Genomic DNA, 27,153 nt, shown 5'->3' with positions numbered 1-27,153 from the left:
AAAATTGACGTGAGCAGACAATGGAACAATTTTTTTTAGTTAATTTGCGATAATAAATTAGATCATAATGTACCAAAAAATAGTTAAGCTATGTTAAAGAAGAAGTTGCACAAAATAAAGCATTTTTAAGTATTTCAGTTTAAATTATTAAGTATATTATTTTTTACCTTCAATGGCTATTGGTGTAGTACATTTATTCGTTAAATCTTGTAAAATTTGCGTCTTTTGTCCATCCTTTCGCACTAAAGCACAAACAAGTGAAACTCATCATTGTGTTGCATGTTAACTTTAAATTGCACGTGTTAACCAATAAAAATTTTAAACATTATACACCATACCATATAAACAGTACGTAGGTGTGTAACCATCTGGCAACACTTCGCGGTTTAGTGCGACCAATCCGTTTTTCATCCCGTCGTAGAAGTACCAGCTTCCATTGTAAAGGAGTTTTGCAGTGTGATGTGACTTGTCCCAAAGTGTAATAGCCATAAGTTCGTATCTACAAAAAAAGGAAGCTGTGAATATAATATCACAATGTAAATTTGACACTTTTAAGCCTGTTAGTTTAACAATGTAATATAATGTATTGTATCTTATTTTTCATGAAAAAAGACCTACGCTCTAGTTATCTTTCCTGAAATTGCCACTGTAATTTCCACTGGAAACGAATTTGTTATTTGTTTGCCAGTACCATATTCGGTAATGTGGACTGGTAGCAGTGGCGGGAATATAGAACAGGATATTGGTTTGTTTTTTCTTGTTCTATTACAAAATTGCGAAGTTAGCCTACAGAAAAAAACATTAATTTTTATAAAAACAATTTAAAAATTTTATTGAAAATGATGATTTTAAAAAGAAAACCTACCCTGGTTCAGTATTGATGTCTTGAAAGCAATATTTCAATGGCGCGTTAGCGATTTTCCGACCACACCTTGTTGATGTCATATGATCATTAAACCAGGAAGATATCTGATGCTGAATATCTAATGGTGTAATCCAGTTAAGAGACAACCCTCGATTTAAAGACGGACAATCTTGCACGCCAGTGACAACCAAAGGAGATAGACAATACGGATTGTCGCAGTATGATGATCTCGATAATTTTAAAAATGGCAGAATATACATCTTTATCATCAAGGTAAATTCCGACCCATACATCTTGGTAATATAACGTGGTCAACGGCTACTTGATATTTGGCCTCTTCAAATTCACCTTTGCGAACCAATTTGAGTGTGGTTTTTGTGGGGCTTACATCAGGCAACAGTTTGTAACTATCTACACACTTTACGACAGCCAACCATGTGTCAACAGGACAGGTGTTCTGAAATGCTAATAGATTAATATTCCCTCCAAATTTAGGAAATGAGTCGATATATTGAGGTGATGGTATTGCAGTTTTGTTTTTGCAATGAAGTGTATCGGCTTTGTGACATCGAGAGTAACAGGCGATTTTAGCTTTGATGCAATTGCATGATATATTTTTGCAACCTGACTTTTTACAGTGACAATACACCAACTTATTTTGACACATTTTTTGAGAAGCTGTTCTTAGGCAAACGTAGATGTCCGGTTTACCACACCGTACAGAGCCGTTAAAGGCCATTAATTTTCCTGCACTATATCTTTTTTCCAACGTCCCATATTGACATAAAAGTCTGTATGTGGGTTGGTTTCCTGCACTTTTATTAACAATTGTGCACGGTAAGCGCTTTAGATCAGAGGAGTGGCGAATTTTGGAAGGAATTGCTACTGTGACATTTTGTCCTACATCGAAATTTCCCACAGGTATTTTTTTTACCCCTTTCAAACCTTTTGCACATCGCTTCTGCATTTTTGATAGTGTTATTAACCACCTCCTTCCTTATTGTGTTACGAGGGGATGTTTCCATTTCTTCATCTGCTTCTCTTTCCAGTGCTGGTATATTCGAATGATGCACAGAAAAATTAATTAAAGGAACATTCGCGTCATCACAATCTTCATTACCATTAGCTGACTGCTCAATGATGTCAGTTACCATATCTGCATTTACATCTGTGTTGCATGGACCAATCTAAAATAGAAGAATACAACAGTTCAATTTTATTCATTGAAAGACTTACTTAGAAGCAAATATAAAAAATTAAAAATATTAACCATTTGAAGTCCAGCAGCTTTCTGACCAAATACTACCTCATAGGGTGTCATTTTTATGTTTCGCACAAATGAAGTGTTCATAGCATCTAAAACATGTAAACATACTATGATTAGTTACCATACCATAGCCTTTTACCAAAAAAAGATCGTTGCCAGCTTGGTGCAAAGTTTAAGAATTATAAACAAAAATCAGAAAAAAACTTCGCCAGCAGCAAAAAACATTTATTAGACTTTAAACAAGTTAAACAGAACACACTAAATAAACTTTGAAAATACTAACACTGGATTTCTGGCAGTCAATCAGACCAGTTGCATGTTCCTGTGTCATTTTCCCGAGCGCTGATTATTGTCTGAATTGTGTTATTGCCTTGTTCCACCATGCCTTGTGATTGCAAATGACCTGGACTACCATTAATGAATTTTGCGAATGATGTCGTTCACAAATTCAGAGCCGTTGTCTGACTGCATAATATTTGGCAAACCAAAAACGCTAAGAAATTTAACTTTGAAATTTTTAGCCGTTTCCTTCGCAGATTTAGTTGTCTGTGGGTAAATAGTGTGAAATCTTGAAAAATGGTCCACGATGTGACATATCCATTTAAATTCTCCATCTGACTTCATCTGCATGTCTATTAGATCAATCTGAAAAAAAAATATAAATTTTTCTCGAGGTAAAAAGGTATGCATGTCGTTTGTTAAATGCCGAAACAAAACTATTTTTGTTTTTTTACGGAAAGTTATTTTTGTTTTATTTAATTTTACAATCATTAACTTATACTCTTTGTAGGAAGCATGACGATATGATTAGCTTTAGAGGTGCTTTTCTTAATGAACGCCTTTTAACGCACAAGTGGTACACATTGATATGAAGTATATCACCGCTGATCTAGGTACATTTGCAGGTGCGGATCCAGGGTTAGCCAGATAAGTCGCGTGACTAAGTGTAAATTTGACGAAAAATGTTAGCCAAGCGAAGATGTCGACGATCCAGGCGTTGCAAACGGAGGGCGTTAAAAATTGTAATTTTTTTACGTCGAAAAGCCATGGTTCACAGCCCTCTCCAATTCGCCTATAGCGATGTTGACGTCAAAGTTGTGACGTCGCTACCATATAGACTGAGAGGGTTTCAAATTATAGCTTACAGATTTTGACTGATTCATTTTGACTAATCAGTCACTCAGTCAGTCAAAAATCAAATAGCTATGGCCCGCAACCCTCCCCATCTCACCTAAGGGGCCTGTGACGTCAAAATCGTGACGTAATTTTCACACTCTATGCGTAGTCCAACAATATGTGGCCTGCAGCCGCCAAAGGAAATTTAGGTTCCGTACTGCGTGGTTACTGATAACCTGTTAGGCTATAGTTTTAACTCCCATCCGTCAGGATTAGTCAAAGACTCACGCCTTTTGACTTGGATTCTTTCCGTACTATTATTGATTATGGCCGCAGCAGATATGTTGGCGCGGGTGCTTACTGATTTAAAGTGTGATAATTTTGAATCTGTTCGTAAAATGCAAAAATAACTTTTAGAAAGTGTTTATTCTCGAGCATTTTTGTTGTCTTGGGATATTTATCCCTTGGTTGGTAAAAGTCTTCATCGGAATTTAGGTCCAGATATATACCTTCCATCTGAGGCGAGGTGTGAAGATAAAGGAATTATTGCTTTAAGGTGAGAAGTATGTTTTTTACTCTCCAACACACCTTGCATATATTTAAAGGTTTTCAGTATATCTGCTACGAAAAGCTAGTTGGGGAGAGCTTTATACAACAGAATATTAAAACCAAATACAAAAAGATTTAATTAGCTAATAGCTAGGGCTAATACACCTTTACGATAATTCGGAAAAAATAACACTCCATCGTAGCTTATTTTGCAATCAGAGGAGGTAAACATTACACTTTTATAAGAGTTTATTAAGGAGAAAACACGTTTTTTCGTAATAACTTTTCTTGCCACGTTTTGTTTTTAATGAAAAGTACACATAAGTTGTATCTTATTATTATTAACGTTTCCTGAAAATTTTAAAGAAATTGATACGACGGAAGTTAAAAAGCTGGAGAAAACACGCTTTCGTCTCAAACAAACTCTCATAAAAACACGAGTTTTACCTCCTTTTTTCCGATATTGTAAAACAATGGAGAGCCGTAGGAACGCATGTACAATTGAATTATCATAAAGGTGTATTGTTTTTGTAATATGAGCTTTGAACAGAATTTTCAGCATTGCGGAGGAATTCTTTCTCAATTAATATTTGTGTTGTTATTAGAAGCAAGAACTTGACATCTGGATAAGTAAGGTTGGTGATGAAAATAAACAACTCTTCGAATGACTATTAAGAAACAAAGTTTGTTGAGTAAAAGGTCATGGTAAAATATATTATTTTTAGATCCAATCCATCAGGAGACTGTCTATACAGCTCAGCATCGTTGGTATAGGTATAGGTGATAATTCTCTTGTTGATGTTTTGAGAATCTTGACATCCATAGAACTTTTCTTGCATCCTTCCTTTTATTCCAATCATACTTGTTTTCAATTTGCTTTTAAAAACCAAAAGGCAAATATTTTTATATCTGAGAAAAGTTTATTCAGATTTTCCCTTTCCCATATTGTTTGTGATATGACTCTTTCTCCTGAGGAGGCAGTTAAAGCAGAAGCAATCAACAACTGTAGCCCCAAGACATGGTTTCCTTTTCTATCAATACTTGCCTTGTCAACAGTAATAAAGAGAAAAATTAACACATTTTACCCACAATTCGGTTTGTTACAGTTTGTTACAACTTTCTTTACACAGTGTATATCGCCACACCCATCTATTTTACCTGATGAAGATCAGTTAAAAATTTTATTTTGTTATGAAGATATTGTTGTAGGTGTAGTCTGGTGTAGACTTTAAGCCAAATCATTACGTTCCCCTTTTTCCAGGTTGCAACTTTCTTAACTGAAAGTTGCATTTTCCTATTTCAGCATTCAAAAAGCAGTAAAAAGCCCTTCTTAATTCTTCTTTTAAAGTTCAAACGAAACTTGAGTTTAGCCCTATAAATAAACAAATATATCTGAACAAATACATGGGTTGAGGTGTGTTTGTATCATATCACATGTATATATATTTCATTTTCATTATCCTGATCTTTCCATATTCTTATTGTTTTTGTTATTATTGTGTTTTATTTTGCTGTCCATGGCTGGTGTGATCATTTGATTCACCTAGTCATGCTGATGAAGCCTGATATTGGCAGAAACAGCAGGAGTTTATAAATAATGAAATATATTCACAATTGTCTATCTTTATTGTAGTTAATCCCTGTTAATTTTAGTGGTTTTATCTATTTAAAATAAGACGTGTAAGACGGAGATTTGATTCTTATAAAAGATGTTCTTAGGAGATTTTGTTATAGCTTAGCGTTTCTTTTGGTCAATTTTATTAATAACTAGATAAATCGGAAGACAATTTTTCGGCTATTTTTGTACCCGCAAAGCTTAAAATTTAGCCCCCAGCTGCTAAATTCAAGACTCAGTCTTGACTAAGTCTTGAAAAAGTCTGGATCCGCCCCTGATTTGTGTACATCTGGTTTATCTAAGAAAATAATAATAGCTATACACCTCTCTCGATATTCCGCATTTTTTAGAATTCCTACATTCCTAAATTATCCTCAAGCAGAACCAGTAATAAATGTAATAAATAAATGAGCGCAGTTTTTCTTATGTTTATTTAACCAATTTTAAGCAATAATAAGAAATTGCAAAAGCTTTTATAGAATACCACTAAAAGCAAAACGTGAATCCGTACCTTTTTCCATGTCTTCAATTGGCCAGAATGGCATAACTCATGCACATGCACTTTTTCAATGATGTTAAACAATTGAGATGCGATTGCAACTCTCTTATAAGCCCTTAATGGAGAGTTACTATTCTAAAGAAATAAATGAATGGACGTTTTTAGAAAGCAGCAAATGCAGAAGTATAGTTGATGTGTCTATTCTACATGCTTTATTTGAAACAAAACAAACTACGCAGTTACTATTCTAAAAAAATAATGAATGAACATGTTTAGAGAACAGACAGTACAGAAATATAGTTAATGTGTTTATTCTGTATGTTTTATTTCAGGGAGATGTGTTATCTTTGTAAGTAAACCAAACCAAAGCAGTACTCAGCTGTTTAAATAACTGGGAAATGCGAATTAAACTTGAAGGTGTTTAAATTTCGCGGGATTTTAGTTTTGCGAGAGAGCAAAACATTTTCTAATTAAATTTCTTTAGCGTAGTTTTAAGTTTTCATACACTTTTGGACAAAAAAAAGTGTTTAAAATAAAGAAACAATGCCCTTCAATTTCGTTTTAGTGATTCCTTTACCTTCTTTATGTTCTCGCAGATTCTTTCCGAAAAGGTTTTGAGAAATTCACTAAACACCATACATGCGTTTTTTGCATCATCATTAAGATTATATATGGAAATATTGGAAAAATATAAACTACCTGTTGGCATACATAAAACGTTATGAAGCCCGGGTGTTGGATAATCCATCAATTTATAATTATGTCTTTTTACACGCTTTTCAATTTTCCGATCCCTATCTAAAATTTCTCGTTGGGTACCCGTCAACTTTTCCTTATTTTGAGCCTCCAAATATGCAACAATTTCATCATGCATATCTTGTTGCATGATGCCTCCATTACGCTTCCCCTCCTCAGATTTTAACCACTCTTCAAACTTTTCTCTGTTCTCGTGTGTGCTCATGTTAGCTGATTGGTCGAGTGGGAAACTTTCAGAAAACACCTACATGTGAACAGAAATTGACCAACCTTGATCTCCTTTTTCTGAGCTTTTGTCAACCCATACGGAGGAATATACCTGGGCACTAGTCTAGAAATTGTGCAGGGAAGTAGAAACAGATTTTGGCTAGCCAGGATTTGCGGTACCTTTGATTGCTTTTTAAAAAAATCACGCAAAACACTATGCTCAAAGTAAGTCGAGATCTTATGTAAATACGCATCTTTAATAGGCTCTAAAGCGTTACGTTAAAGGCTGTTAGTTTAATACGAGTGTCCTTTTTTAGTTTTTTTTAAAATTATTCTTAACGTTAAAAAATAAGAACGACAAAATCTACGACATATCCAAATATATCTTTCACCATGCTTTCGCCAACGCCCATTCTTAACGTATTAATTTCATGAACGTGATAAAAAACTCCCTCTTTGACTGGGCCTAATTTGGTTTAATAGCACAAAGCTGACCAAAAGGCACTTTTTTGCAATACAGTGGTTTTCTTACACTTATGGTAAAAAGTTTCACTTTATTTTGTCGTAAATAATTTCTTTATTTCTTGCAAAATAGGGCAAAAACTTTAACAGTCGGGCGGCTAAAGCCAGACAAATATTTTCGCCCGACTTTGTATAAGGCCCGACTTTGTGTGGGACAAGCCTTCATTAAAAATTAATGGTATTTTGCTGTTAGTCGAAAACAAAAGAAGAATTATAACAACTGACTTTTACGTAATAGACACCAGCCATAGAAACTTATTGAGTGGCGCTACAGCAATAGCTTTAAACTTAATAACAATGCCCAAAAAGAAAACACCAACAATAGCCACGTGCCTACCAACTTTGAAAGAAGAGCTTAAGAAAATTCCGACCCGCCTACAACCACTTATTAAATTTTACACACCAACACTTTTTAACGGGAAAATTTGAAAGTTTACCGACTTTAGAATAAAACAAGAAGCCCTGGGGGCTTTAAGAATTTCCGCTCGCTACCAAAATATTTGATGACAACCTGCTAATTCATTGTGTTATCGTGCCAAACATTAGAAAAGGTTTGGTGGATGAAGCTCTGAAGATAAAGCACACAAGTGATATTATATATCTTACAACAAACGCAAACACAACAAAACGTGTAATAATAAACTCACATTTTAAAAGAAATTACTAACAAAAAATACAGCCTATCATTCATGGTTGAAAGTCTTGCAATTGAAACGTTTATGGTCTTAAACGGCATTTAGTTGACAAAAAATTGAAAATTTTGATGTGACCATCATTTTCAGCATATTTTTTTTATTAACTGTGCCAATTTTTGTCGAGAAGAAAGTAGTTTTAATTTTTGGACAAATTTTAGCCTGAAATGACATTTAGGTGACAAAAAATCAAACTTTTGTACCATCATCATTTTCAGCATACTTTATTTGTTAACTGTGCCAGATTTAGCCGAAAATGAAGTGGTTTTAATTTTTGGACCAATTTTGGCCTAAAATGACATTTAAGGTGGCAAAAAAACAAAGTTTTGATGTCACCAAAATGTTCAGGATACTTTTTTTGTTAACTGTGCCAAATTTTGTCAAAAATAAAGTAATTTTAATTTTTGGACCAATTTTGGTCTAAAATGACATTTAGGTAGGTATATATACATTTCTTAGAAATGCGCATAATTACGGTAATTATACCCAACCAATCAAATGCAGAATTCCGGCCTACGATTCCAGTGTCTTTTCGTCTCGCCGTTCAGTAAAAAAAAGAGACAAAAGGCGCTGGAGATGAGTTTGAGAGAGAAAGCACAGAAAGAAATAGAAAGACTAGAGGATTTAGATATAATAGAAGACGTATTAGGACAACCAACGCTTTGGTTAAATCCTCTTGTCGTTGTACCAAAAGGAAAAAATGATTTGCGCATTTGCTTAGATATGCGTAGCGCCAACAAGACTATAACTAGGACACGATACCCCACTCCAACCGTCGAAGATCTGTTAGTAAAATTGAAAGGAGCGAAAAAGTTTTCGAAATTAGATCTAAATGCTGCATTCCATCAACTCGAGTTAGACGAATCATGTAGATATGTTACAGCGTTTAGAACAGAAAACAAAATTAAACAATATAAACGCTTAATATTCGGGGCTAATACTGCGGCAGAAGGGTTGCAACACACATTGGGAACACTGCTTTCCGACATACCAGGCGCTCTCAACATTGCTGATGAAATTCTGACTACCGTGTTTAAACGCCTCGCTGAGAATAAGCTGAAATTAAACTTACCAAAATGTATTTTCGATAAACCTACAATTGAATTCTACGGATACGAATTTTCTAGCGAAGGGATGAAGCCTAGCACTTCTAAAATTGCGGATCTGCAGAACGCTGACCGACCAAACGACATAAAATCAGTAAGAAGTTTCTTAGGCATGACAAACTACCTCAAGAGGTTTATTTTAAACCAGCCCTGTCGGCATCTCACCGATCTTACTGCAGAAAACGAAAGGGAAAAATGACGTTAGTGTGATAACCTATTCATCAAGAGCGTTGAGCGAAACGGAAATGAGGTACTCACAAATAGAGCGGGAGTGCCTTAGTGCAACATATGCATGTGAACGAAACCGACTGTACTTATTTGGACGACCTTTCACAATTATCAATGACAACAAATCATTAGTGACCATCTTAAACAACCCCAAAGCGAAACCACCTGCACGAATCGAACGAATGGTCTTACGTCTACAAGAATACACCTTCAACGCCGAATATGTTACTTCACAAGACAATATATCTGACTATTTAAGTAGACATCCGGGACGTATGTCAATCGACTTAACAAACTACATCGAAGAACACGTTAACTTTATTGCCACAAACGCTAGCCCAATCGCAATTACATTGGAAGAAATCAAAATCGCCACAGGAGCCGACCCTTTCTTACAGAAAGTCATACATTATACCAATGCTCGCTCCTGGTACAAACTAGACCAAATGTTGGATACTGAAGATGCACGATCGCTGAAACAATACAGAAAAATCAAAGATACACTGACTGTCAACTCAGAGCAGAGATTGATCCTTAAAGACAATCGCATAGTGTTACCAAGATGTTACCAGAACCTTGCCATTAAACTTGCACATCAAGGTCACCGGGGCTTATCAAAGACCAAAGCCCTACTGCGTAGGAAAATATTTTTCTTTGGCATGGGCAGCCTAGTAGCCCAGAAAATAGATTGTTGTATACCTTGACAAGCAGTCTCCAAGAAAACACGTTATGTGCCTTTACAGTCAACACAGATTTCACCAAACGTTTGGCAAACCATAAACATGGACTAACTAGGACCATTGCCGGACGGAAAGTATGCACTAGCAATGATCGATCAACGTTCGAGATACCCGCTCGCATCAATCACACCAAGTACATCTGCAAAAAATCTCATATCAATTCTAAACACAGCCTTTACAAAGTTTGGTTATCCAGAAACAATAATTACTGACAATGGACTACTTTTTCGGTCGAATGAAGTCAAACGATATATGAAAATATAAGGGATCAAACATAGAAGGGTGACCCCGTTATGGCCACAAGCTAACGGTGAAATTGAACGATTTATGCTAACTCTAACGAAAATTATATGTATGGCACACGTCGAACATAAACCGTATATTGAAGAGGTTTAAGCGTTTCTCATGGCTAACCGAGTAACTCCTCACGTTGCTACAAGTTGAACTAAATCATGATGTTTCAATCAGAAGTGTCACGACAGAAGAGGAATGTAACGATAAAAAGTGTTCTAAATTAGAGACTTTCATCGACGAGAAATATGATGAAGTTGTGAAGTCAAAGTCTAGAACTGTTTTGTGTACGGAAATACAACGTATTGTGCTAGATGAAATGGATTCGTTAAAATCAAAGGTTTTGAAGGATGTGGCCTCAGAAACAAACCTAAAAACCACTATACGCAACTTGGAAAAAGAGATAATATTTTTAAAAGAAGAGATGAGTTTTAAAAATACATGTATTGAAACTTTACTAGCGAAGAAATCACTGATGCATGAAAACCGATATATTTCTTCTTGTAAGTCTCTTTTTAATCGAACAAATTGCAGTGAATTTCCCGATTGCGTACCATTAAACGCTCCACCATCACTTTCAGAGGTTGTGGATGAACATGGCGATTATGAACACATTAACGAAACACCTGAGAAGGAGACAAACAATCATTTAAAGCATCAACTTGAGGAGATCAGAAAAAAGAAACGATTAGAGTATATAAAATATATGAAATTAAATAGTCTCATTCAAAATAGTAATGAAGAGAAATTAGCAGATGTGAGAAATGAGTTAAATTATAAATACAGAGAATACAAATCAACAGTTAAAACGTAACTTGATTGAATTGGCGTGTATGTTCAGACTTTTGGAACTAAAAACGAACACAACTCTTTAACGACGTTTCGGCCGTACGACGGCCATTTTCAAGTATAGCTATTTACAATTGACAAATTCAACACTATATACAAAATATCGTACGATATATCATCGTACGATCAAATATTCCGTAGGGGCAAGTCAATTATCTGAAAATAGAAATAATGGCATTGATGCAATATTTCTATTAAGAATTGGCTTATCCCTACGGATTAACAAGCTTTCCTTCAATTCCAAATCAAAATTATTAGATGCGGAGGAGATAATAGAAAAATTATCTAAAGATGGTCTATTTTTACAGAAAACAACATGCTCCAAAACCGCACTAGGGTTAATAGATTTGACGGATTTTCCAGTCAAGGCAGAAACGGCCATGTGTTCGCAGGCTCTAACTTTCAAATGTCGCATAGTTTTCCCATAATAGATGGCATTGCAGCCATCACACTGATATTTATATACGACTTTTGAACGCAGAGCCTTTGAAACACGGTCCTTAAACCGGAAAAAATTGCCAATTCTACAACCCGATTTGAAAATAACCCTAAGCTTACAGCACGGAAGATGCTTATCAAATGTTTTAACTAAGTGAGTTCGCAGTTTCAACGATATATTACCCAAATATGGCAAAATAATAAGAACTTCTAACTTAGGCACGGTACTGAAAACTTTCTTATCTTGAAACATTCTGTCGAGAAAAGACTTAATGCATTGATCAATCAAACTTGACGGGTAGCCATTTCTTAACAGAATGTTTCTAAGATCTTGCATTTCTAAGTGAAACCTAGAAAAATCAGAAACAATCTTAAATATCCGAAAAATCAATGTCATTATCAAACCCGTTTTATATTCTTCCGGAAAAAAGCTGTTGTAATTCGTGTAAACACCACTAAATGTAGGCTTCCTATAGATAGATGTAACAAACTTCGATTCATTCCAGAAACAGATACGTCAAGAAACGGAAGAGTTTTATCGGCCTCGCACTCAGACGTGAAAGATATGTTGATGTGTTGCCTATTAAGATAGTCCTTAAATAGAGGCAAATGGCTAGGAGATGAGAACAACACAAAAACATCATCAACATATCTTCTATAATACACTGGCTTAAAGGATGATGGACAATTATCCAACCAAGTCTTTTCGTGGTGCGAAAGAAAAGCATTAGCAAGGCTGGGGCCAAGAGGTGATCCCATAGCTACCCCATCGACTTGCTTGAAAAGTTGACCGTCAAACGTGAAATAAGAATTTTCTGTGGCCAGAGAGAGGAGTTTACGAAAATCACTTTTGCAAAAATTACTGACTGGGTCAGTCTCTGAAAATAAAGAATCAGTACAAATATCTATAGTTTCTTGCAAAGGAATATTTGTAAATAAAGAATCAACATCTAGGCTAGCCATAAACAAACTACTGTCCTGTTTACTAATTTCTTCAGCAAAGGAAAAAGAGCTGAAAACAGTATACTCATTAACTGTTAAGGGTGCCAAAAGTGGTACAAGAAACTTAGCCAAATTGCAGGTGGGTGTATCGATAGCCGATAAAATGGGCCTAAAAGGTGGACTTCCGTTAACAATAGATTTGTGAATTTTACATAAACCATATAATATTCCTAGCTTTGACCCAGTTGGTTTAAGTTTTTCATGTAATCTTCTTTCCAAGGAACCGTTGTCAAGCAAAGTTTTCAAAACTGCTGTAACTTTTTTCTCTTGATTGATGATAAAATTCAGCTCCTTCTCTTTATCACATTTAACTTTTGCAAACTTCGCTGTGTCATTCAAAATATCACTAATCTTGTTTACGTATATATCTTTATCGACAAGAACAACTGAATTTCCTTTGTCAGATTTTTGAATAACTAAGTCCAAATTATTTGCCAACGAAAACAGAGCTTCAAGTTCTTCATCGCTCAGGTTTTTGGGTTTCTTCGAGGAATTGTAACTTTCAAAAGATGAAATAGCACAATCTTTCATCCGCGATTTTAAAAGATCTCTTGTTTCGGACGACATTTCCATACTTTTAACATTACGATAGAGCTTTTCGAAGGAAACCATATAATCAGCATACTCGACTTTTGAAGATGGTATTGCATAATTCAGACCTCTGGCCAGCAACGATTTATCAGCTTCGGACAGAATGTGTGACGAAAAGTTGTGGATTACGCGATCTGGATCATGTTTTGTTGGCACAGACTGCAAACCAAGGTTGAACAGTTTTTTCTTTTGGGTTTCGTCGTTAGCAGCAAGGATTCTGTCATTTCGAGCGAGGAAAAGGCAGGTAATGTGAGTGAAATCCAAATATGATAAAGATGCTCTGAGCGAGTTTCGATGGACATTAAACTGATTTTCGAGCGTCCGTATCGTTGACTTTTTAATGTAGATTTCTTCATTCAATAATCTGTTTTGACATTGTCTATAAGCATCGGAGGATCGTAAGTCTTTATTACTCAACTTAAACTGGAGTGCGAGGCCGATAAAACTCTTCCGTTTCTTGACGTATCTCTTTCTTGCAATGAATCGAAGTTTGTTACATCTATCTATAGGAAGCCTACATTTAGTGGTGTTTACACGAATTACAACAGCTTTTTGCCGGAAGAATATAAAACGGGTTTGATAATGACATTGATTTTTCGGATATTTAAGATTGTTTCTGATTTTTCTAGGTTTCACTTAGAAATGCAAGATCTTAGAAACATTCTGTTAAGAAATGGCTACCCGTCAAGTTTGATTGATCAATGCATTAAGTCTTTTCTCGACAGAATGTTTCAAGATAAGAAAGTTTTCAGTACCGTGCCTAAGTTAGAAGTTCTTATTATTTTGCCATATTTGGGTAATATATCGTTGAAACTGCGAACTCACTTAGTTAAAACATTTGATAAGCATCTTCCGTGCTGTAAGCTTAGGGTTATTTTCAAATCGGGTTGTAGAATTGGCAATTTTTTCCGGTTTAAGGACCGTGTTTCAAAGGCTCTGCGTTCAAAAGTCGTATATAAATATCAGTGTGATGGCTGCAATGCCATCTATTATGGGAAAACTATGCGACATTTGAAAGTTAGAGCCTGCGAACACATGGCCGTTTCTGCCTTGACTGGAAAATCCGTCAAATCTATTAACCCTAGTGCGGTTTTGGAGCATGTTGTTTTCTGTAAAAATAGACCATCTTTAGATAATTTTTCTATTATCTCCTCCGCATCTAATAATTTTGATTTGGAATTGAAGGAAAGCTTGTTAATCCGTAGGGATAAGCCAATTCTTAATAGAAATATTGCATCAATGTTATTATTTCTATTTTCAGATAATTGACTTGCCCCTACGGAATATTTGATCGTACGATGATATATCGTACGATATTTTGTATATAGTGTTGAATTTGTCAATTGTAAATAGCTATACTTGAAAATGGCCGTCGTACGGCCGAAACGTCGTTAAAGAGTTGTGTTCGTTTTTAGTTCCAAAAGTTAAAACATCATTGAAATACAGATTAGAAAAAATGGCAAACTACCATAATTATATGACAAAATATGATGGAAAAAGCTCGCTTCAAAAAAGCAACGTTAGTGAAGATTATCCAACAAAAACCAAGACCGTAACAAAAAGACCGAAAATACAGTACACTTGTATTATAGGTGATAGTATTTTGAAAGACGTAAAAGCACCTAAAATTGAAAACAAATTAACAAACAGTCATAAAGTACTAATGGAATGTCACAAAGGCACAACTACAGATAAAGCAACATGTTAAAATATCACTTGAAAAGAAACCTGATCGACTGATTATTCATGTAGGAACAAATGACTTAAATACGGAAGCTACAGAACAACAGATTGCTCAGTCGATAGTAGACCTAGCTTCATTTGCTAACACTAATAGTAAAAGCGTTGCAATTTCTAGCATTACACATCGTGAAGATAAATGGCTGAAAAAAGCTAATAAGGTGAACAGTTTAATGGAACAGATGTGTTCAGAAAGAAATATTTGCTATATCGTCAACAACAACATCAACAAAATTCATCTTAATGGTAGCAACTTACATCTGAACAAAAATGGTACTAAATTATTAACAAAAAATCTAGCTGAAGTTATAAACAAATATTGATATCCTTCGAGCAACACTGAGTTGATGGCTCCTGAGCAACCAGATTTGGAGAATGATATTGATAAAATGCATCGTTTACGTCAAGACCAACCAAAAAATGTTTTTATTGGTTATATAAACATCAACTCAATTTGTAATAAGTTTTTGAGAGTTTCAAGTGTGTTATGGGTGATCTCTTTGACGTCATAACAGTTGCAGAAACAAAGCTGGATAGTTCATTTCCTTCAAGTCAATTTGTAACGGATGGTTACTCGAATCCATATCGTTTAGACATCAGCGCGAATAGAGGTGGATTGTTTACTTTTGTTAAGAGTGACATCCCATCACGTCGTCTTGAGCAGTTTATCTTAAACCCTAATATTCAAGTTACAATTGTTGAATTAAGACTACGAAAACAAAAATGGTTAGTATGCAGTATTTATAGACCACCAAGTCAAAACTCCAAATATTTTTTTCTCAACTTTCAGAAGCTCTAGATTTCTATAATTATGATAATATCTTGATAAATGGTGATTTCAACCTAGATCCAGCTGATACTGATTTAGGGGAGTTTTTACTAACTCACTCCCTTTATAATCACATGAAGGAGAAAACTTGTCGGAAGTCCTCTTCGGGATCTTGCATTGATTTTATTCTTTCCAACAGGAAACATTCTCTCATGCATACAGGAGCGGCTGTAACTGGGTTGAGTGATTATCATTCCTTAGTTTATACAATGCTTAAAACACAATATGTCAAACTACCACCACTTAAAATTAGTTACCGGTGCTATAAGAATTTTGATGAAACTTATTTTTTAGAGGATATATCTCGGTCTATGACCAATATCTCAAATTATGATGATTTTCATAGTATATTTACATCTTTATTAGATAGGCATGCTCCATTGAAAACCAAGTTTCTCAGGGCAAATAATAGGCCCCATGTCTCTAAAACTCTCAGAAAGGCGATCATGAAACGTTTGCGTCTTAAAAGGGTAGCTAACACTTCCGGGAAAGACGATGATGTGAGAGCATTTAAAAAACAAAGAAACTTGGTGGTCAATATAAATAGGCAGGACAAGAAAACTTTCTTTTCCAACTTTGGCCGAAGTAATATGAGTAAAGGTTTTTGGAAATCGGTAAAACCTTTGTTTAATGAAAAAGCCAAATATGGTAAAGAAAGAATTACTCTTGTTGACAAAGATATATTATATAATAATGATAGTGATATTGCAAACATATTTAATGAATATTTTAAATTACTGACAACCTTAACATGCCACACATTCCTCAAGCTCTTTCATCCGAGTGTGATGCTGTTCTTGCTGCAGTTGAGAAGTATGCGTCTCACCCTAGTGTCCTCTTCATTAAATCGAAGAAACAGATACATACTTTTGAGTTGTCTCCAATTTGTGAGGATGTCATGTTTAAGGAAATTCTTGCGTTAGATGATAGCAAGAAAGTCAGTGGTTCGATTCCAACGAAGATTCCAGTGTTCCAGTACTTACAAAATGTTTTAACAGTTCTATTATTGACAGTTCTGTTTTTCCTAGTCTTTTATCTTTGGCAGAGATAATCCCTTTATATAAAAAGGGTAGCTCCACAGACAAGGTAAATTATAGACCTGTCAGTTTGTTACCAACTGTTTCCAAAGTTTTTGAGAGAATTTTAGCCAAACAACTGTTACCATTCTTCAACACCTTTTTGTCTAAATATCTTTGTGGATTTCGAAAGAGTTACAGCTGTCAGTATGCTATTTTAAACATGCTTCAAAAGTGGCAAAAATGTCTCTCAATATCTGGAAAAGTCGGTGCAGTTTTGATGGATTTATCCAAAGCGTTTGATTGTCTCCCTTTTGGTCTTTTAATTGCAAAACTGGAGGCATATGGAGTTGGATATAATACATTAAAGCTGAGCTATCTATCAAACAGGAAACATCGAGTGAGGTTGGGCTCCTCGGTTAGTGAGTGGTTAGAAATTTTGTTAGGAGTTCCTCAAGGCTCTGTCCTAGGACCGATATTATTCAATGTGTTTATTAATGATTTGTTGTTCCTGTTATTAGAGGGTGCTATCTGCAACTTTGCCGACGACAACACCATCTTTAGTTGTAAAAGTAGCATTACTGCTGTTCTAGAAAGTTTGCACTCTGACATAGTCAAGTGGTAAACTGGTTCAACTCAAATGGTATGGTTGCAAATCCAAGCAAGTTTCAGATGATAATTCTGGGAGCTGATTTTGGCAATATCAGCATTCAGATTGGCTCATCTTCTATTGCTCCATCAAAACAAGTTAAGTTACTAGGTATTACTCTGGATGAAAAACTTTCATTTTACCCTCACGTAAAAGGGATGTGCAAAAGTGCTTCCTCAAAGACAAAAGCACTCCTGAGGATACGAAATTTTCTCAAACAGGATCAGATTGATTTATTATTTAACTCATTTATTTTACCTTGTTTAAATTATTGCCCCCTTGTATGGATGTTCTGCAGCAAACAGGCACACAATCTCATTTCGGCAACCCATAAAAGAGCGTTGTGTGCAAAAACTGGTCTGGTGCAGAAAACCTATACAGAAATACTGGAAATATCTAGTATGATGCCTATCCATGATAGAAATCTGAAAAGCCTTGTAACTGAAGTTTATAAGTGTCTTCATGGATTGAACCCTGAACTAATGTGGGATATTTTTCGAAAGAAGGAGACTACTTACAGTCTTAGGCGTGGTACTCTACTGGTCATTCCACCTTCTAAAAGCAGTATCGGGCAGAATTCTTTTCAATTTCGTGCTAGCCTAGCCTGGAATTACCTACCTGCGTGTGTCAAAAATGTGACAGATCTAAAAGAATTCAAATCTGTAATCAGGCACGTTGAAATATACTGCCAATGTAAACTCTGTGCTGCTTATTCGGGGATCAATCAATGATTTTGTTTTAGTATTTTATTTGTATTTTTATCACTTAGTATTTACATGTTTTAAATTGATAGTTGGTGTAAATTAGTACCTTGTAACTATACTGGATCCAACTTTAAATAAAGAAATAAATAAAAAAATAAAAATACCTCCATCCTTGATGACGTCACCGTAAGGCGCGAAATTTATGATGAATTGCAATCTGTCGTAGAGGACTGCCGGATAAAAGGGTAAATCGATCGTCAACTCAAACATCCTTCCCAGGGGTATGCAAAAAGTGTTGCCATAGGCACCAACAATTGCCTTCTCTTCATCGGTACCTACATGATCGCTAGCACTTACCTGTAGGGCCCTAATGGTCCCGTCATTAGGGTTTATACCCTGTAGAATAAAATTATTATCTCGGTCAAATTTCTGTAACCACAAGTCCCAATACACGGCCAGGATATTAAAATCCGATATGTTTTGGACCTCCTTGCCATTCAACGTTATGTGTAAATTCTTCACCAGACTTTTGCCTATGTTCGACACGATGGTACGCTTCGTATTCGTGCCAGTCAGCGTAAGATCAAATAGGGGCTTGAGACTACCCGGGATAATGACATCATTTTGTGGCATATTTGGAATATCAACGTATAGGTTCTCATTCTGGTCGATGGTGTATGGGAGATTTGAACCCTTTGTCTCCTACCTTTCATGCCCAGAAGCTGCCTTTTTTCCTGGTAAGTATCCATTGAAATACCATATGAATTCATTATTGTTTATTATATGGGATGAAAATGTTGTAAAAGAAATGGCTGATAATCCAGTATTTACACCAGAGGAGGATATTGGCAGAGATGATAAAAGCGACAAAGAGGATACCCAGCAATCAACGCAACTACCCGGAACATCTGGGATTTCAAAGCCGGGGCAGCAGCAGGGAGGTGTGCGCAGGCAACTGGAGTTGATTACAGAGTCGGCCGAGACTACACTTTTTAAATCGAAGGTTGATAGTCTATACACCAATCTTAGGGATGGGCTTGGGGTTATGCCCAATGCGATACATACATACATATGCGATATGCGATACATAGGTTTAGAATCAGGGAGGATGGCCAACTTGTCATTAAAAAGGTTGTGACAGGGAAAAGATCCCTACCGGAGGTAGTACTCACGCCTCAAGATGGCAACTTTCCATCAACCATGATGAGGAGGTTAATATGAGAGAATTAAAACTCGAAATTGAGAACTTTCAGAAAAATATCAAGGAGGTGAAGGATAAACTCGTAGAATATAATAGAAAAAAAAATACAAAAGAGGGCATACTGAAAGAACTTAACTTAAGAAGCAGAAGGCCGGGGTGCGAAGGCTTCAGGATATTACTGATCTTGAAAAAAAGATTGATAAATTAAAGGGGGATAAGAAGGCTGCACTGGGTAGGCATGGTCTACTCTCCTCTGAGGTTTTTAAGCATCTGAGGAATATTAAGTCTAAGTTAATGAAGATTACTGGGGATGACATGCCCTTGCTGGAGAAACTTAAACACACATGTTCGGGAGAAGGGTCTTAGGGGGTGCAGCAGCAGGTGCCGCAGGTGCCGCCGGGCGTGGTGAAAAAGGGTTTGTGTAGAAGCAACTTGAGAGGCTTGGGAGGTTCCTTTAGGTTTTGGCAGCTAAAGCAGGTGCCGCATTGCCCGGAGTCATCGGTAGGGTAGTCTCGTTCTTTCTGAGGGTAGCGCCGACCATCGTTACATATGCGGCTAAGCATCCCTACATGGCAGCCGCTGCTGCCGTCGGGTTTGTCGTGCTATACGTGAAATAAGCGCTATTATTTTAACCATATATAGGCAAGGATGATCCCCACTCCTGTTATAATAATGGCGGTCTTGGTATCCTCGTGTTGGTTTGGTTGGGGTTGTTCGGGTATGCTATGTTTTGGAGGTATGGATGGTATAGCCTGTATGGTATGATCGGGACTATGTATAGGATGCGTAATAGCTGCTGTATGCCCGGGGGTGATTTGGAAGATGCCAAATGCCTGATGACATGCTTTGGGGGTGTAGGTGGTATGGTATGTATAGGAGGTGTGCATGCCTTGCAATAGGCTTGTCATTTAGGTCAAGCCGTATACCGATCATTGCATTTGCGGGTGCGATCAAAATATTATTGTTGTGCCCTACTATTTTGCCCATGCGTAAGTTCATGTCCGATGGTAACATGTACACGTGGTGCATTACAGCGAAGTTCACCGGAGTCCTGGCATACTGGAGTACGTTTACATTTTCTTGCCTTTGAACCATAGCCTCGAACTTCTATAGTAAAATTTCCCTAGAAGGGATGCTTTGGCACATGCTTGCGATCCCAGCAATAGGACTACGTAAACCCTGATACTCTCGCTTACTGGTAAGACCTTCGCAGGTCAAGCCCTGACTTGTGGGCATGATGAACTTTGCCCAGTCGCCGTCAACCTGGGCCCACCATCTACCATTTGTCAATGACGACACGACAGCTTTTAACTTGTACAAGGCATTAGCATCTGCACCGTACTCGCGACAGACCTGCGCGAATCCAGATGTTGAGTAGGGATTTTTGTACTGTGAGAAGCCATCGTCGTAGGGCATGGGTACCCTCATCCGTGCCAGGATACGACGTATGTGATAGTAGACATGGAATTTAAAAACTGAATTGATAAGGGGTACATAGCCCGTCATATGCTTGGCACATGTGCCCAGAGCCGTAGTCCAATGCATGCCCTTTCCAATTCACATTAACAAGGTCATTGAGGTAGGTTGTCGGGACCTTGATTGCATACTTCATGAACTGTAGAAATACAACAGGGATATGGGACTCTGTACTCACGTAGAGGTCCTGATGCTCCAAGTTGGTTACACCAAGTTGCCATTCTCCCCTATTACTTTTATACTTTGCGGAGTGGTTGTATTGATAGATGTTTATTTCTTAAAACAAAAGGATATGAAACAACTCTATATTACCGATATAGATAAAGCTACTATATTCGAAGACTATCTTGGCCAAGACACTCGTATTGCCCTGAAATCGATAAGTATCCAACCGGGATGGTTGAATCTTTGCAGCGACAACAATATTACGATCAGGAAAGTGGGACCTGATCAGAGGGTGACTCGTATCGAGATTATGAAAGGTTTGTACAGGATCGAGGACATTGCGGCTATTGTCAACAGCCAGGTAGAGGACAAGATCAAGCTTTTCGTATTGAAAAACGGCTACTGCAGGCTTCGTGACAGCAATGGGTACTCGGTGGTGATTCATCGACCATTGCAGGAGCTCCTAGGCCTACCCTATGAGCCTGCAAAAAAGTATTATATGAAAGGTGACTACGATGCCTTATACAGGACCGATACATACATGAGATTAAGACTTATTTGTCAACAATTGTCAACGACTGCCTTTTTTATGGCAAAAAATCCAAGGTTCTGGCCTTGCTTCCTACCAAGGAGTTAAACGCCTGGGGGGTGACATGTTAACCTGGAGTTTGGATACCATTTTTTACCTTCCATTAAAAGGCTCCACGGACATTCTGGAGTTTATGCTAACAGACGTCTACCATCTCAAGAAGAACGTCACGTTTTTCAATATAACCATGTGCATTCTGATAGAATAAAGATGAGTGATATCAGCAAATTTTACCCGAGTTTGCAGAGTGCACCCGCGCAAGGCTCTGATCAGGATGAGGGACAGGTTTTCATGCTTAAAAAAATTGAGAAAGTTGAACAATATCTCCGGGTGAAATAAAGGAGCGTAATAGACTTGCAAAGAGACTGAAGATGCACAATGGATGGGTATTTCTCTGTCAATTTTTTGCCATATTTGACGATAATTCCTGATCCAGTTCGGATACTCTTCGAAATCGAGGCTCATTGCCTGTGACGCATTTGCGTTGTACCGTGTCACCCCATGCGCGGACCAGATTTTTGGTGTCTTCACTCCGAGGGCTACCAAAAGGTCCTGTGTATGGTACCCTATAATATACCTTTGATCCTTACCTCCATTGGCAGGAATGGCATCTGACACCGTTAAGTATTCCACGTCGATATCGTCGATGTTTGTAAATGTAGCGGCAAAGTTGTAGAATAATTTAGTGCTAACAACTTCATTTTCAAATTTCAGCATTTATTATATATTCTGAAAGACCGCAGAGAATTACATGTCATTGTACATACACAACCACCCCCATTATATGTGATATATTTGAGATAGCAGTACCAACACAACATTTTACCTCCTCCCACAAACCTACGTCCACAGGTACACCTGTCGTATGCATTGAGTAACTTTTCACAGTCATTACAGTGCTCGATTTACTCTATCACAGATACATTGACGGTCATACTCCAGGTCATCAAGACGCTCCCGTAGGTCTTGAATCCTCTGCTTGTTATATTTCTTTTTCTTCTCCTCCTGCACGCATGCTAGAGTTACAAGCGGCAGAGATAGACCAATACCGGTAAGGAAGGTTATAAATAACATACTTTTAAAGCCATATTGGCAGTTGATACACATTTTTATTATAGGTTACAATCATTTTTATATATCCAAACAAGGTCCGGAGAACTACATATACTTGAGCATGAAGGGATCCTTTTCAACAATCCTATTGCACATGCCTTGCGTTTTGAATTGATCTGGCATACACCTGAACATGTGGGGATCCTTTTCAACAACTCCGTTCCACATGTCTTGCGTCCTGAATTGATCCGGTGCGTGCTCGAGCACCCTGTGATCTTTTTCAACAGCCCTGCTGTACATGTCCTGTGTCATTAATTGATCTGGGACATATTCGAGTGCCCAGGCAACCTCGTCCCCAGGGCTTGTTAGGCTTTTTATATTTGGACGGCCTGAACAAGGCCCTGGCCCTGGCTGGTCACGTGCCGACAAAATACCCACGTATGGTGGGTATTTTGAAAATAATTATTTTGCTCGCTCTTCCAACGCACACGGTAAAAATATACACAGGCAGTCGAGACCATCATCAAAAATACTTATTAAATGTTTTAATCTCGGCGAGTTACAATTTTAGTACGCCAAATGCAGAAAATGGACAAAGTGGTGAATTTATTTAGTCGTATTCAAACTTCACTTGAATGTAATAATGTGGCTGGCTTTTTCTTAAAACCTAAGCAAGTTGCCTGTTGGGAAAGCTTGCTTAATGGCCACGACGTACTGGCTGTTCTTCCAACTGGATATGGGAAGTCTTTGATATACCAACTGTTGCCTGATTTTCTACCAAGAAAATGTTCTCAAAACATTGTAATCGTCGTGACTCCATTGACGTCAATTATTGAAGATCAAATAAAAACAATGGAAGCTCAATGTGTTCCAGCTGGCGTTTTAAATACAGAAAGAGAGGAAACTAGTGAAATTATCAGCTTATTTAGCAAAGATATTACTCACAAAATCCAAATAACAGAAAATGTGAAATTGGGGAAGATCAAGATATTGTTTTCTCATCCAGAGTCGATTTTGAGTGCAGAAGGCATGAGATTGCTAAAAAGTCCTATATTCCGCCAAAATGTAGCTGCCTGTGTAATCGATGAAGCACACTGTGTTGAGTTATGGTAAGTTCTTACACATCATAATAAAAAAACGCAGCTCATAAATATACACAAGCTATAAATATTTTCACTTTTCATAAACAGAATAAAACTGTGGATACAAATATGTATCAAAATAAAAAAACGCAGCTCATAAATATACAGCTACAAGCGATAAATATTTTTCACTTTTCATAAACAGAATATATAACTGTGGATACAAATATGTTGTTACATATAAATAAAATTTATTTTAAAAATGTATGTGTTATACCTTAAATGGAAGAAATTTTGACAGAAAGAAAATTTGGCGGATTTGACAAAAAAATTATCTGCCAAATTCCATTTTAATTTTTATTCACACAATTATATTCCACCAATTTTTTTTTCCTCTAAAAATTTATTCCTTCAAGATATACAATAGATATAATATATCTAAAAAGTAAAAAACTAGGTAAAAAATAAAGCTATAAAAAATCTATAAAAAAACAAGTTAAAAATAATGACGTGATAAATATATATATAAATATATATATAATATATAAGTTAACAAACACATTTTTCTCTTTATAGGGGCGAAGATTTCCGTAAAAGCTTTGGCGATTTAGCTACACTTAAAGCATTGTTCCCAACAGCAGTTACGTTAGCCCTAACAGCAACAGCACCACTAGCAATGGTTGAAAAAATTACTGACAGTTTATCTATTTCCTCGTGCAAAATTGTCCGGAGCAGTCCAAATCGTCCAAATATAAAACTAACTGTACGAAAAAGAATGCCAAATAACTATAGCAAAGCCAGTTATGATGAAATTCTTTTGCCAATGACCAAAGGACTCAACAGACTTAGAGAAAAATTTCCAATGACTATTATATATATGAAGTTAAAGTACTGTGGATATGCATTTAAGTTGTTCAATTCGAAAATTAAAGATCCGTTTGTTGGTGAAAATTGTGTTCCGGCCAACAGATTATTTGCACAATTTCATGCACCCACTACGAAACTAATGAAATATGACATAATTGAAGAAATTAGGAAAGAAAATTCAAACATTCGAGTAATTTTTGCCACAGCTGCACTTGGTATGGGTGTAAATATACCACATGTTACAAAAGTCATACATATCACACCACCAGCTACATTAGAATCGTATTTACAAGAGTTTGGTAGAGCTGGTAGAAATGGAAATTCCTCTTCTGCAATAATATATTACAATAACTCTGATATAAGTGAAAATAATAAAATTATGTCAACTGCAATGAAAGAATATTGCACAACAACAAATTGTTTGAGAAAAACTATTCTCACATATTTTGGATTTTCTTGTCAAGCACAAGTTTCATGTTGTTCTAATTGTAATGGAGATGAGAATCATTGTGAAGACAAAGAATTAAACCACATTGAAAAAAAAACTTTCAGACCACTGGATGGTGTTAATTTCGAAAAGTTACGAAAAGAACTATTTGAAGTAAAAATCCAATCTGAATTAGCGTTATTCCATGTCTTACCGCAACAAGAATATAATTCAAAATGTATTGAAGACATCTTACAACAGTTACAATATATAAATACCTTGGACGATATGTTTGATAAATTTGGTATTTGCGATGAAACGTATTCAAAAAAAATATATGACCTTGTTGAATGTTATGCTCCTAGGTGTTAAAAATTTGTGAGGTTATTTTTTAAAACAAGGATATGAAAAAACTATTTTTATGCAATATAAACACTGACTTTTCTGTATATTTTATTAAGGAGCAAATTTGACAATTTTTATGTCTCTGGTCCATCAAACTTAGAAAAGAACTCTGGTCCATCAAACTTAGAAAAGAACTCTGGTCCATCAAACTTGCATATAGCTACATATAGTTACATATAGCTAGCTATAAAATACTTTCAGAACTGTTGCAGTTCCATATCAAAAATAATGTTTTTCCAAAATTTTGAATCTAGCTACATTTAGCTAGTAGAACAACATCAAAAACCAAACCAAACGCAACACCCACAAAATAACAGCCACCATTTTTAAAGAGCTACTTTTTGAATTGCTAATCCGCGGTCCATCACCACGAAAAGTTCTCGAATTTTGATTTTTTCTCGCCACATAATTTTGCCTCTAATATCACTCGCGGGACGCGTTTTAATTATGCGAGTTCTTACGGCCAATCAAATTTGTCACGTGACCAGCCAGGGCCAGGGCCTTGTTCAGGCCGTCCAAATATAAAAAGCCTAACAAGCCCTGGGGACGAGGTTGGTGCCCAGGGATTTTTTTGAACGGCCTTATTGCACATGTCCTGTTTCATGAATTGATCCGGTACATACTCGAGCGCATAGGTCCGCTTTTCAACAGCCTTATTCCACATGTCTTGGGTCTTGAAACTCATCTTTATTAATAGTATTATCTTGCAACAATTTTGCTGCAAGATAACGTTTCAGGCCAACCCCACAACTTTTCAAGATCTGCCTTTTCATCCTCCGAAAAGCACCAATCGATGACCCTATCCGGATGCCATGTTATTGTGGCTAGATCCTCCTTAATTATAGCCTTTTCGGCATTCCTTTGATGGTAGGCTTTTCGCCACTCGGCCCTAATTTTTGTATTTTTCAATATGTCCTTGGTGACAAATCAATCCGGCACATACTCGAGCATCCTGGGATCTTTTTCAACAGCCCTGTAACACATGTCCTGCGCTTTGAATTGATCCGACACGCACCTTAGCAGCCAGGGCTCCTTCCCGACAGCCCTATTGCACATGAAGCAAGGCATGAACCTGCCAGGAATATAGGGGAGAAAAAGCGGCTCCTCCTCAATGACCTTGTTGCATATGTCCTGCGTCATGAATTTTGACGGCACCCAGATTAGTGCATGGGGATACATTTCAACGGTCCTGTTGCACATGTCCCGCGTCTTTTTTTATAACTTTAAAACACCGTTAAGTAGGTACACAGGTCTCTAAAGTCTAAAGGGTCTTTTGATGCCTAATAATGGTCTTATACATAAATCTTGTATTTCCACGCGTCTGCGCAGGTTACCATCGCTCTAGCCCTTCCGTCTCAACAGACTATGACGTCCCAAGTCGCTTTCCTTCCATGGCTTTAGAACACCGTCAACTATGTGCACGACTCTCTAAAACCTCTAATATGGCTTTTGCGGCCTAATAAAGGCCTTACACGTAAATCACGTGGTTCCACGTGCCTGCGTAGGTTACCATCTGTCCAGACCTTCTACTCGCAATGTACTGCGATGTCCCAGGTTGCTTTCCTTGGCGGCATGGCTTTAGAACAGCCTTAACTACGTGCTTCCTCTCTCAATGAA

The 27,153-nt window shown here is 36.8% G+C and overlaps 5 protein-coding genes across 5 annotated transcripts; 3 read left to right on the top strand and 2 right to left on the bottom strand.

Moving 5' to 3' along the window:
• Positions 1–207: 207 nt before the first annotated feature.
• LOC130644967 (uncharacterized) lies at positions 208–2,523 on the bottom strand. Its single transcript, XM_057450782.1, has 5 exons — positions 2,416–2,523; positions 2,136–2,221; positions 866–2,052; positions 619–786; positions 208–499 (listed from the first exon to the last, which is right to left on the bottom strand). The coding sequence occupies exons 3-5, from the start codon at positions 1,156–1,158 to the stop codon at positions 319–321; spliced, it is 642 nt and encodes a 213-aa protein (XP_057306765.1). The 5' UTR covers positions 1,159–2,052; positions 2,136–2,221; positions 2,416–2,523; the 3' UTR covers positions 208–318.
• A 6,916-nt stretch (positions 2,524–9,439) lies between these two features.
• On the top strand, positions 9,440–10,126 carry LOC130645992 (uncharacterized). Its single transcript, XM_057452124.1, has one exon. It carries the CDS (start codon positions 9,440–9,442, stop codon positions 10,124–10,126), a length of 687 nt encoding a protein of 228 aa, XP_057308107.1.
• Positions 10,127–12,139: 2,013 nt separating this feature from the next.
• Positions 12,140–13,922, bottom strand: LOC130645991 (uncharacterized). The gene is made up of 2 exons (XM_057452122.1): positions 13,906–13,922; positions 12,140–13,805 (listed from the first exon to the last, which is right to left on the bottom strand). The coding sequence occupies exons 1-2, from the start codon at positions 13,920–13,922 to the stop codon at positions 12,140–12,142; spliced, it is 1,683 nt and encodes a 560-aa protein (XP_057308105.1).
• Positions 13,923–15,560: 1,638 nt separating this feature from the next.
• Positions 15,561–17,511, top strand: LOC130645990 (uncharacterized). The gene is made up of 5 exons (XM_057452121.1): positions 15,561–15,810; positions 15,864–16,601; positions 16,673–16,877; positions 16,931–17,336; positions 17,440–17,511. Exons 1-5 carry the CDS (start codon positions 15,561–15,563, stop codon positions 17,509–17,511), a joined length of 1,671 nt encoding a protein of 556 aa, XP_057308104.1.
• A 5,594-nt stretch (positions 17,512–23,105) lies between these two features.
• Positions 23,106–25,564, top strand: LOC130644966 (ATP-dependent DNA helicase RecQ-like). The gene is made up of 2 exons (XM_057450781.1): positions 23,106–23,864; positions 24,414–25,564. Exons 1-2 carry the CDS (start codon positions 23,335–23,337, stop codon positions 25,501–25,503), a joined length of 1,620 nt encoding a protein of 539 aa, XP_057306764.1. The 5' UTR covers positions 23,106–23,334; the 3' UTR covers positions 25,504–25,564.
• The last annotated feature ends 1,589 nt before the right edge of the window (positions 25,565–27,153 follow it).

This window comes from Hydractinia symbiolongicarpus, chromosome 5, assembly GCF_029227915.1.
Source record: "Hydractinia symbiolongicarpus strain clone_291-10 chromosome 5, HSymV2.1, whole genome shotgun sequence".
Lineage (NCBI taxonomy): Eukaryota > Metazoa > Cnidaria > Hydrozoa > Anthoathecata > Hydractiniidae > Hydractinia > Hydractinia symbiolongicarpus.
The sequence above is the reverse complement of the archived record's forward strand: the minus strand, read 5'-3'. Positions and strand labels throughout refer to the sequence as shown.